Source organism: Taudactylus pleione, unplaced genomic scaffold, assembly GCF_031769625.1.
Source record: "Taudactylus pleione unplaced genomic scaffold, aTauple2 ptg000832l, whole genome shotgun sequence".
NCBI classification, from domain to species: domain Eukaryota; kingdom Metazoa; phylum Chordata; class Amphibia; order Anura; family Myobatrachidae; genus Taudactylus; species Taudactylus pleione.
Window position 1 is genome coordinate 649,172 of NW_028285234.1, and position 12,136 is coordinate 661,307.

The window sequence follows — 12,136 nt, forward strand, 5'->3', positions numbered from 1 at the left end:
AAGCAGAGGTGCAGACACCTTCCATGGGGAAGATCTTGTGTTTGGTCCTGACCTTGACAAGTTTGTAGCAACATTGGCAGTATCACTAATACAGGATTACCGCCTTCAGCTACTCCCACTACAATCGGACTAAATCTGTTTAGGCTGACCCTGAGGACCAAAAGACTTAAGGACTGTTTTTTCCTAGGTTGTCGGCCTCCACAAGGGCCACAATATCTAGTACCGAGCAGACCTGCACTTCCAGACGACCCTGCTTCTAAACCTGAGGATAAACCTTCAGCCTGACGGGACAGGTCTACATCTGGGGGATTCCTTAGTGAGATACCGACATTCTCAATTCACCCAGTGCTGGTGTCAAGTCACCACGGAAGCTTGGGTATGAGTTGTAGTCTCTCACGGGTGCGGCCTCTTATTGCTCAGGCGGTCTCCTCACATGTGTTGGTTACACGGGCCCTGTTTCTGACCCGATCAGGGCCTTACAAATCCAGAAAGCTATACAGTCTTTGCGGTAAGCAGAGCTATTTAGGCCAGCCTCACTATCTCAGCGAGGGACTGGTTGTTCTACTTTCTTTCGGGGGCAGTGTCCAACTGGTCCTCAGAGGATAGGCAAATGTCTCAGATCTCTGAACCAGTTTCTAAAGGTGCCTGGACTCCGGATGATGGAGCATAGGGGACTCCTCCTATGTTTGGAACCTGGGGACTTTATGGTATCTCTGAATATTCAGGACACGTACCTACGGGTACATATAGAGCCCTCTCATCAGCATTGGCTCAGTTTTGCTGTGCTACAGCAACACTTACAATTTTCAGGCTCAGCCCTTTGGACTGTTCACAGCCCCACCGGGGTTTACCAGATTTATGGATTTTCTGACAGTTCACCTGCTCAGTATATCCGACTGCTCCTTTATCTGGACGGCCTCCTGCTCTTAGCAGTATCACCGAGGTACTTTGTGCCTGTGAAGAAGCCACGGTTATTCTGACCTGGCTGCAAATGGTTAATCAACGTGGCAAAAGTCCTCCCTGCATCCCTCACAGGGTATACTTCATCTGGGAGCCCTGCGGGATTCTCAGAATCTGAGCATTCTTCTGGCATAAGACAAGATCTCCACTCTTCGACTAGGAGAGCGAAGATGTCTACACAGTCGACATATGTCATTACACTCTGTAATGCGCATTCTAAAATCCAAAGTGTCTACCTTCGGAAGGGTGGAATATTCTCAGTTCCATTCCAGGCCTTTCCATAATCGGCTCCTCTCCAGATGGAACGAGTTTTTCCATCGGATCACTGTTCAGACAATGATGCGACAATGATGCGAGTTGGTCTCTGTCTGGGTGGCTAGGGCCATCTCATCCAGGCTATTCTTTGCTGCGGACACCAATCTCTGGGGGGGCAGTGTCTGGTCCGCATTCATTTCGGGGCAGTTGGACATCTTTCGCTTCCGCCCTGCCAATTAGCCTAAAGTTCCAACAAGTTGTGTGTTAGGCCAGAGTGAAGGCCCAAGACATTTCACGGTAAACCTGAAAAGGTTCAATCCGACAGTGTCACAACAGTGGCTTCCATCTCGGAGACGCTGGTCGTTAGGTAGCAATGACAGGAATGTCACACGTTCTGACATAGTCCGAGGGTCTCCTCTCGGCCATCTCTGCAGTGTTCATTACGGGAGTTCTCCATTGGGAAGCGGACTTCCTCAGCCGTCACGACGTGCTTCCCGGGGACTGGTCTCTTCTCCAAGAGAGGTTTCAACTTCTAGTGAGCAGAGGGGGGCTCCCAGAGGTGGTCCTCATGGCCTTCTGACTATCACACACTGTTGGTGTTATCCAACACTAGAGGTACTGAAGCAACCTTCGGTGACGCATTGTCAGTGACGTGGACCTTCCACCTTGTGTACTGGTTTCCTCCGGTCTCCCTTCTTCCTTGTGGTCTTCAGAAGTTTTCAATCGAGACGGAGGTGCTTTTCTGCCGGTGGCTCCAGATTGCCCCAGACATCACTGGTACTTAGGGAGCCTCCGAAAAACTATCGATTCTCCGTTCCTGCTGTTTCACTATCTGGACCTGTTGTCTCAGGGTCCTTGGTTTTTTCCCTGGACCTGGATCATTTGTCTTTGACTACGTCCCCTCTGTGGTCCTAGGGTTTCTCGGGCTCTGTCCTTAGTGAAATGTTTAGAGCACATAGACCAGCTTTTGCTGGGATCTACCACAGGCATACATAATTCTTATGGTATCGTACCTGTCGCTACGATCCTCTGGTGTTTAGGATTTCCAGAAGTTCTGGCATTCCTTCCAGCTGACTTGGGTCTCGCTTTCTGCCTGACAAGTGCGGATCTCTACACTGTCAGTAGGGTTCGGCTGTGGGTTTGCTCCACTCTCTGGTATCCGATCCATCCTTCAGGGTGTTTTCTGGATTATGCCTCCCTTTGTCTCCTCTAGGGGTTCCTTGGGATTTGGTAGTGTTTCTTCGTGCGCTCCTGGGTCCTTTATTTGAACCACTGTAAGCTACAGACCATGTAATGGCCATCACAGAGTCTCTCTCTCTCTCTGTTATGGCGTTTGCATCTGCCAGGAGAATGTCGGAATCGGGAGCGTTCTCATGTGGCTCTCTCTTCAGGTTAGTCCACCATGTCAGGGTTTTGAGTTGCTCTCGCCCTGTGTCTCTTCCTAAAGTGGTTTTTAAGTTCCATATTATTCTGGAAGTTATGGTACTGACATTTCAGTCACCAGTCCTCTTGGCTGGGGTAGCCTCGTTGACTGTGGCCTCTCTGGATTTATGTGATCCGTTCAAGTTCCTTCAGGAAATCAGACTCCTTAGTTGTGGTCTTTGGATTTCAAAGGAAAGGATGGCCGGCCAACGTTGGCTAGATGACTTCATATGACTATCTCAGGGGTCTACACATGGGAAGGGCTTTCTGTTTCTGTTGATGCTTATTTTACTTGAGGTGTGGGTCCCTCATGAGTGGCTCACTGTGGCACCTCGGCTGTTCTGCCTTGCAAGGTGGCCACGTGGTCTTCTGTCCACACCTTTTTAATGTTCTATGCATTGGTTTCCTTTGCCTCTCAGGATGTTTCCTTTGGGCGACGGATTCTCCTCTCAGCACAGGAACGTCCCCACCCTTATAAGAACTGCTTTGGGACATCCCCAAGGTCAACCCTGTGGACCCCCTATGGACCCTGAAGTAGAAAACAAGAGATATGGTAAGAACTTACCTTTCTCTGTTTCTACGAAGTCCATAGGGTCCACAGGGCGCCCGCCCTGACGCACCTGGCTTCATATGGGCTGTGTTACTGGTCACCGGTTTCCCGTCTCCTTTTCTGTGAGTATGGTTATTGAGTGTTAAAGTCTTCTCAGTTTGTAAGTAGCCAAAGGAGGAAAGAAAGAGAGAGGTGCCTTTAGCTTGGGGGCGGGGCTATAGGGAGAGAGCTCCCAGGATGCACTGGGTCCAAATAGCTTTAACTGCGTTGTGCCTGGATTTGGTTCCCAACCTATACCCCAAGGTCAACCCTGTGGACCCTATGGACTTCGTAGAAACAGAGATAACAAAGGTATGGTAAGAACTTCTCTTGTTTTTTCTATATGTTTAATATGCGCGTACTGTCAATGTACTTGTATATCAGCATTCATATACTTATTTCACGGTGTAATCAATTACTACACTATCAGGCGCTGGCCCTTGTCCCCTTATTTATCCGACTTACCAATCGGCTTTCTCAAGAAGTAAGCAGCCACCTGTCTGGAAAAGGGGCATAGTGTGACTTAACTTCAGAAGGAGGAAAGAGACTTCCTGAACAGTACTACCTTCCCGTGTGATAGAGCTGTGGCGCTGCCCCTTAGGAAAATATACACATATATAACACAGAAAATATAACACTCTATGTCTGGATTAGTCAGCATAGCTTTCCTTAGCCCCCCATGTCCCCACATTCGGCAGCAGGTGGAATATTACATGGAGGCGACTCTACATACCTGAGCTTGGAACTTTCTTGCGCACAGACGTGTTTCTTGTCCCGCGGGCTGGGATGGGGTCACTCTGTGAAGCAGTAAAAGTAACAGATTCTCAGTGACACTAGAATTGCGTTATTCTGCCTCACTGTGGGGTATATGCAGAGGGTGGGAGAGTTCTCATTGTTACTGTAGCATCTACCGCCTGGCCTACAGAGGGCGGTGCTCGTTCCTGCAACGTTCCCATGTCATGTCTGTGTGATGCTGTGCATGATACGGGGGTCACCCTACCACAGTGGTCTCTGCACTCGGTGAAGGCAGTTGCTCGGTTCTTCTGGCCGGTGCTCCCAGCTCCACAGCTCGAACGCGATCACCAAACCGGAGAGAGCAGAGGGTCTCGCTGACATTCTGCTCCATCGGAGACACCTGTGTACAATACACAAAGATCAGGCCTTTCCGTCTGTGCCCACAGCCCCCCTAATTACTGCAACATTTCTCCTGGACGTCAAGGCCCCCCATACATCAGCAATGGATTGTGTATAATAATCTTTCCCTTTGCTAATTGCTGCAAATATTTTTATACATGATCCATTGCAGATTGCAGAATTGCTGATGTATGGGGGCCTTTAGGCGAAACGCTAAAGGTGCATACACGCACAATGATTTCTTGAACGCTAATCGATAAAGATATTGTTTATTGTTCAATCGTTGAAGAAATCGCTCACTTTCTGAGTTAAAACGATGAACGATTATCATTCATGCGCATTCACGTTTGTAGTTCAGTCAGACTGACCAACTGAACGATTTTCATTATGGAATAGGCAAAAATAGATTTTTTTTTTAAAGTGTAATGAACGATGTTTTTGAACTACAAACTGGTATCAAGAGTAAAGCTGCACACACAACAATTTTGTTACCAACAATTTTCTGAACGATTATCTGTCAGAGGTTCCCATCATTCCCAGTTACCGTTGTGGAGTATAACCCCCATCGTGTACAGCTTACCCGTTACACAATTACTGCACCGGGCCGTTAGATATTGGAGCTATGTTGCTTATTTTTGTTTCATGACCCAAGTCATAAGTGGGAAGTGAAATGTTACTATTTACTAAGAGAATCAGAGACTGGATTGTGCGCACATGGGTGTGATTGGGGGAAGGGATACGGGGGGGAAGGGATACGGGGTGTGGAAGAGACAGATTCCGCCTTATGAAATAGAAATTTAATCTCTGGAATTTACCAAAGTCCTGGGCACATCTGTGGTCCCTCACTCAGCTGCACCCCCGCTTATCCATATACCCAACGCGTACCCCCGCTTATCCAGCAGCCACTTTCGCTCCAACCACAGAAGACTGGTGACCATTATTTATTCACCTGTCCCGTTAGGAGCTGCCCCTGATTGGATCCCTCCCTCCTATGGGGAACAGTCTTCAATCTCCACCATCTTCCTCTCCCGTACAGGAATGAGCTGCAAGGTCCTCATAGTAAGAACTTGAGCCATTATGACAGGAGAACAGCGATTATAGTGAGCGTGAGGTCAGAGCTCCCACATCTACAGGACTGACAGGGCCTCCACCCCACATCTACAGGACTGACAGGGCCTCCACCCCACATCTACAGGACTGACAGGGCCTCCTCCCCATATACACAGATGATACATACACCGGGCTGACCCCCATATATAGAGGAGCTGTCGCCTGTCGGACATTGTGATGTCACCTGTAGGAGGAGCAGGGCCTTCCCGTCCCGGCTGAGTGGTTCCTGGAGCAGGTAGGTGAGCTTAGAGTTGCGGTACGGGACATGCACTTGATGAGAGCGCAGTGCTGAGAAGACGTCTCCCAGCGCAGACAGAGACCGGTTGATGTACTGAGCCTCCCTCAGACGGTCCCCGGCAGCTCCTGATCGGGACACGCGCTCTGAGCCGGCCAGGTCCACCAGGTAGAGTTTGCCTGTGGAGAGGACGGGAGCCCATGAGAATAGCTGCCATCTGCGGTGTCCTGGCTCATGTTACCCCATCTGCTCAGCTCATGTTACCCCATCTGCCCTCTGTGGCCCCACACCCTGTGACTGGAGGGTATAGGCTGGGAGTTCCTGTAGTAAGCTCAGCCTAGTGGTTGGCCCCACCTGTTGTACAGATGCCAGTGCTGGTCTCTCGCCCCCTGGTGGTGAGGATGAGAAGGGCATGGGAGCGGGAACTGTGGACATTGAGATTTGTGTGTTCTGTGGCTCTTTGTTTATGTCCCATCTCCATGATCTAAGTGAAAAGCACAATGAGATTATATATCATGTATACTGTGTATATATATATATATATATATATATATATATATATAGTATACACGATATATACACACACAGTATACAACACATTATAACACTATGATCACTGTCACAGACTGGACATTATAACGCCATACCTTATTTATGTCCTGTATGCTCCGCACGCTCTGCTGCGTTACACCCGGCACGTACAGCTCACCTGCGCTACCTGGAGACATCTTTATATCCAGAGAGCTGTGACAGTCTGAGCCTAGCAGGTCCCTGTCAGTCAGAGAGGTGACATATAATATAACATACATATAATACCTCTATCAGTTCTCCGACAACTACCCCCATCATCTCTCCAGTACAAGGAGACAACTACCCCCCATCATCTTTTCTTGGACAAGAAGACTGATACCCCCACCCAAAACAAGAGTACATTTACCTATCAGAATGTTGCAGTGCAGAGGAGCCAAACATATATAAAGTTGGTGAGGCGGCCAATACTTGTGCTAAAGTAGTCAGTATACCTGGCATGCAAAATAAAATTGCATTTGCCCCCTTTGAATCACAACATGGCTTATGCAGGAGCAAACTTCCACCCCTTGGCTTAGAACGCTAAACGTGGCCTAGTGCGGCTTGCATCTCGCCATCCACCATCGGCAAATCAATCGGTCACGCGTTACAAAATGCTAAATCCTTTATGGATGTGTGTGGTTGGAAGAAGCGCTTCGTATAGATTGTTGTAGACATAATTCGCCTTATAGGATTACTGGTTTCAGCTACTAGAGTTCATAATCCTTTGGCGTTAGTGGTGTGATTCCACACCTAACATATAGCATAAGGACATTATAATAATAACAACTTTTGTATTCATGTGAAGTCTGAGAATTTCCCCACAAACAAAATAAAACAAAAACAGAAAAAAGGGCTCAAAAATACAAAAGGGGAAATGTCAGGGGGCTAACCACGGCATACAGCTAACTGAAACAGCCAGCAACCGCAAGCAAATGGTAACAGAAAGTAACACACATCAATAATAAGCGTGGCAGTATATACGTCGTCCACACTGCACAAAGTATAACTGCAGGTCACAGCCAGCGCAATCAGGGGACAAGAAGCACAAACACGGTATCATGGGGTCAGCATCCCGCCCCAGGTGAGAGAGATACAGAGGATCCTGCAGCATCATTCTAGTAAGGAACCAGACGTGGACACGTTCCCTCAAGGACACTGGGAAAGCCACAATAAAACTCCCAAATATCAAAGAGGCCCTCGTCTCTCCTGTCCCTACCGTATGGAGGAAACCAACCAGTCCATAACTAAAGCAAAAAATAATGGACAGGGTTGAGTCTGCTCTGATACCCCCATATGTATAATAGTCTTCTGAGAGACAACAAAAACAATAGCAGGATTATGGAACCCACCGTTAACATGAGGACTGCGGGGACACTACCCAACAGCACCCACTCTAAGTAAGGACGGGGGAACTTACATACATCCCAATAACTATAAAGTGTAATGTAACAGGAGGACTGCGGGGACAAGAGCTAGGATTAACGTGGTCAGCATGAGGAAAAATTCCCTTATGGAAAGTTTTAGTAGAATATACTGTAGCAAGGATCAAAGAATCTTATCAGTTGTTACATTTTGGAAGAGTTCTACCCAGGACAAGAAACCTAATGTAACTATAGAAACCAAAGGTGGTCTGTAGTGTATTATAGTGTATGGAGATAGTCCTCCTATCCATCAGTGCTCTGTAGTCAGTGGTTCCCAAACTGTGTGCCGTGGCACCCTGGGGTGCCTCAAGCTGGTGTTCCAGCACCAAATCAAACTATTTATGGTCAATGTAAGAGGCAAAAACATGTGGACAAACACAAGAGCACCCTGTCCACCACCACATAATTGAACCTAAGGATGACAGGGAAACACAATTTACTTCATCATTTTTTTTCTGAATTTCTCAATAACAAATTTTTGGCTTAGAGGAGCCATGAAAAATATATTGATACTCTAGGGCAGGGGTTCCCAACCAGGGTCCTCAAGGCACACTGACAGTCCAGGTTTTAGGGATAGCCATACTTGAAGACAAGTGACTTAATTGGTAGCTCAGTTATCCATGATTTTGCACAGATGGCTAAAACAAACTTTCACTAAAACCAGAACTGTTAGTGTGCCTTGAGGACCGAGGTTGGGAATCACTGCTCTAGGGCTCCGTGATTGAAGAAAGTTTGGGAACCACTGCTGTAGTGTATTATAGTGTAAGGAGAGAGCCCCTCTACCCATCTGTGGTCCTGGAAGTCAGATGCGGACAGTTATCTATTCAGCTGCAGAAAGGTAAGGAGTAGAATTTGGTCAGATGCCAGATTAACGTCCGTATCATGTGAATGCTGCCAATCCTGGACGCAGTGGAGGATGCCCGCGTAATTCAGGGTTTGGCAAAGCTGATGCCACTCAATAAACCCAGAATTTCATTGCTGTACAATTATCCCGTTCTTTATTTGGCCAGATTACCCTAAGAAACACGCTGTCAAGCAATTTCTCCTCTATAGACATAAGAACAACGGGCAATAGTAGCAGGGGGTATAGAAATTTAGGTTAAAGGATCAATTATTAAGGGTGGCTCAACTGAGATAAGAGGGATATAGGACCATTGTCCATAGCGACCTTTATAAACCTCCCCAAATGAAGGGAGTTCAGGTTATGAATATTTGTTGGTAAAAGAACGACTGGCTCAACGAATCCCATCCTAACCCCAGCTACGATCTGACCTCCCCAGCAGACATGGCAAGTTCATCTCACTGTACTGTAAGCTGGCCACCAGGGCAAACACTGAGATGTGGGTCAGAGAGGTCATCTGCAAACACTGGCTCCAACATCCCCAACAAAAATACCCAAATCTGATTTTTGGCCCTAATAGTCCGTGTCAAATTAGCCGATATTGTCGCAGCACTAAAAAGTCTTCTTTGAATAATAAAGCTCAAGCTGGCCACACACACAGCGATATTTTACCGATCTGGCCGATCCCAACACATTGGAACGACAGATCGTGTAAAATATGGCCAAATCCTGAGTAAATCGTGATTCCCACTCACAATGCGATGCGCATCCCCGCTGGTCGCACATCGCATCTTCAGATTTGCCGTGCAGTAGGGCAGATCTGACAATCTAGGACCCGATGCACCGTGATAGTCTGACTGCAGGAGAGATCGTATGAAGATTGGACACCAAATCGTGTGCAGATCGTGTGCTGAGCTGCCGGGGAGAGTTTCCAGGGAAATCGTACACATCGCCATGTGTGCGGCCAGCATCAGACTGGGTCTAAGAGAGAAGGACTCTGCAAGAGCTCGTTCTGCAATCATACACTGCATCCGGAAAGTATTCACAGCGCTTCACTTTTTTACCATTTTGCAATGTTACAGCCTTATTCCAAAATGGAATAAATTCATTTTTGTACTCAAAATTCTACACACAATACCCCATAATGACAAAGTGTAAAAAGATTTTTTGAGATTTTTGCAAATTTAATTAAAAAAAAAAAAAACACCTAAGACATCACATGTACATAAGTAGTCACGGCCTCTGCTCAATACTTTGTTGATGCACCTTTGGCAGCAATTACAGCCTGAAGTCTCTTTGAATATGATGCCACAAGCTTGGCACACCTGTCTTTGGGCAGTTTTGCCCATTCCTCTTTGCAGCACCTCTCAGGCTCCATCAGGTTGGATGGGAAGCGTCGGTGCCATTTTCAGATCTCTCCAGAGATGTTCAATCGGATTCAAGTCTGGGCTCTGGCTGGGCCACTCAGGGACATTCACAGAGTTGTCCTGAAGCCATTCCTGTGATATCTTGGCTGTGTTCTTAGGGTCGTTGTCCTGCTGAAAGATGAACCGTCGCCCCAGTCTGAGGTCAGGAGCGCTCTCTAGCAGGTTTTCATCCAGGATGTCTCTAGTCAGGATAGAGGGAAAGATGAATACAGCAATGTATAGTCTCCCAGTTCCTGCCGCTGATACACATCCCCACAGCATGATGCTGCCACCACCATGCTTCACTGTAGGGATGGTATTGGCCTGGTGATGAGCGGTGCCTGGTTTGCTCCAAACATAACGCCAAGGATTCACGCCAAAGAGTTCAACCTTTGTCTCTCATGGTCTGAGAGTCCTTCAGGTGCATTTTGGCAAACTCCAGGTGGGCTGCCATGTGCTTTTTGCAAAAGTGTGGCTTCTGTCTGGCCACTCTACCATACAGGCCTGATTGATGGATTGCTGCAGAGATGGTTGTCCTTCTGGAAGGTTCTCCTCTCTCTACAGAGAAATGCTGTAGCTCGGACAGAGTGACCATCGGGTTCTTCTCCCCCGAACGCTCAGTTTATACTTCCTAGTTGGATGGCTGAGTCCTGGTGGTTCCGAACTTCTTCCATTTACGGATGATGGAGGCCACTGTGCTCATTGCGACCTTCAAAGCAGCAGATCATTTTCTGTATCCTTCCCCATATTTGTGCCTCGAGACAATCCTGTCTCGGAAGTCTACAGACAATTCCTTGTTTTCATGCTTGGTTTGTGCTCTGACATGCACTGTCACGTGTGGGACCTTATATAGACAGGTGTATGCCTTTCCAAATCATGTCCAATCAACTGAATTTACCATAGGTGGAGTCCAATTAAGCTGTAGTGCCTGGTGGGGGTGCCACTGAGCTGACTGATGTCATGTGACACACTGCCCCGTCACCCGGCCTTACTGTTACAGTTGGGAGTAGTAGTGTAAGGAAATGTCACGTTAGGTGGCGCTCTTCCCTGACCTACTCTCTCCAACAAATGGATTCCACGCTTGCAACTCCCAACCATCTAGCGAAGCATTTTCCGTACCTATGTTCTGGGTACAAATTGGCAAAATATTTGCCACGGGCATATTAGTTCTTTAATAATCTCTTACAAAAGTTTGTCATGTATTGCTGGGGGTCATATACAGCACAATGTGCCCACACACTAACCGCAACAACCAAAGTCACCGCAGCCGGCACACTCACCGCAGTGACTCATTGTAGATCTCCACCATGCTGATACTCAGTTGATGCTGCCAGCAGCTGGATCTCTCACTCACCTCTGCCAGGAGGAGGTGTAACGCCCTTTGGTTAATACCAGGATTAGAGGGGGTGCCCTAGAGAAATACAACGTAACCAAACAATCCGATAGTGATATCCGGAGACCCCTCTCCCACCCTCCTTGCAGCCATCAGACTGATAATAAAGTGGCGGCACTCACCTCCATGCTGAATGTCTTGCCAGAACCGGTCTGCCCATAGGCCAGAATACAAACACTGTACCCATCTAGGCAGGAGGTGATGAGCGGAGAGACCTCAGTAAAAACCTACAGAGAGAAGTATCAGACTTCTTTACCATCCAACTGTATGTGGACCCTCAGACCATCTCTGTGCCACATCCCTGTTCTTTCTACCTCCAAAATCTGCCCTTTCCACCATCACCCTCCCTTAGTTCTCACTTGCGTCATCTGCTCTCTCCACCACCATTGTCTTTCTGTTCATCTCCTAAATCTCTTCCTTCCACTATCCCAGCCTCCAACATGTCTCCTCTACCAATATATGAGAAGTGAAGATAACTTTTGGCAACGTATAAAGGTCCTACGAAGGTTAGAAATATGCAGCTCAAACTTTTGGAACTCAACCAATAGATTCCTAGAAGACAGCTGGATCAAGATGTGCGGGTTATTTGATTAAAAAAAGAGGATAAACAAATCTAGTGTGCACTGTGTGAGTCCAATAGCATACACTCATTATGACATCTGCTCACCAATTCTTGCATGTAATCCAGCCTTGGGTAATATTGCACTATTACCCGCCAGTGATTGCAGATTGCACTGGTGGCTTGCACTCCTTCTCATAGCCCTTAGGATACTTAGAAAGGGTTACATAAAATAACAACA

At 47.4% G+C, this 12,136-nt stretch overlaps 1 protein-coding gene across 4 annotated transcripts in view; it reads right to left on the reverse strand.

Moving 5' to 3' along the window:
* Window positions 1-12,136, reverse strand: part of KIFC3 (kinesin family member C3) — a 93,523-nt gene that overhangs the window by 4,006 nt on the left and 77,381 nt on the right. For all 4 annotated transcript variants that reach the window (XM_088458432.1, XM_088458434.1, XM_088458435.1 and 1 more), the window contains 7 exons: window positions 11,459-11,563; window positions 11,224-11,354; window positions 6,353-6,476; window positions 6,060-6,189; window positions 5,655-5,884; window positions 4,227-4,361; window positions 3,960-4,023 (listed from right to left, as the gene is read on the reverse strand). In XM_088458432.1, the coding sequence (XP_088314558.1) occupies window positions 3,960-4,023; window positions 4,227-4,361; window positions 5,655-5,884; window positions 6,060-6,189; window positions 6,353-6,476; window positions 11,224-11,354; window positions 11,459-11,563 (919 nt within the window). The remainder of the gene's footprint in view (window positions 1-3,959; window positions 4,024-4,226; window positions 4,362-5,654; window positions 5,885-6,059; window positions 6,190-6,352; window positions 6,477-11,223; window positions 11,355-11,458; window positions 11,564-12,136) is intronic.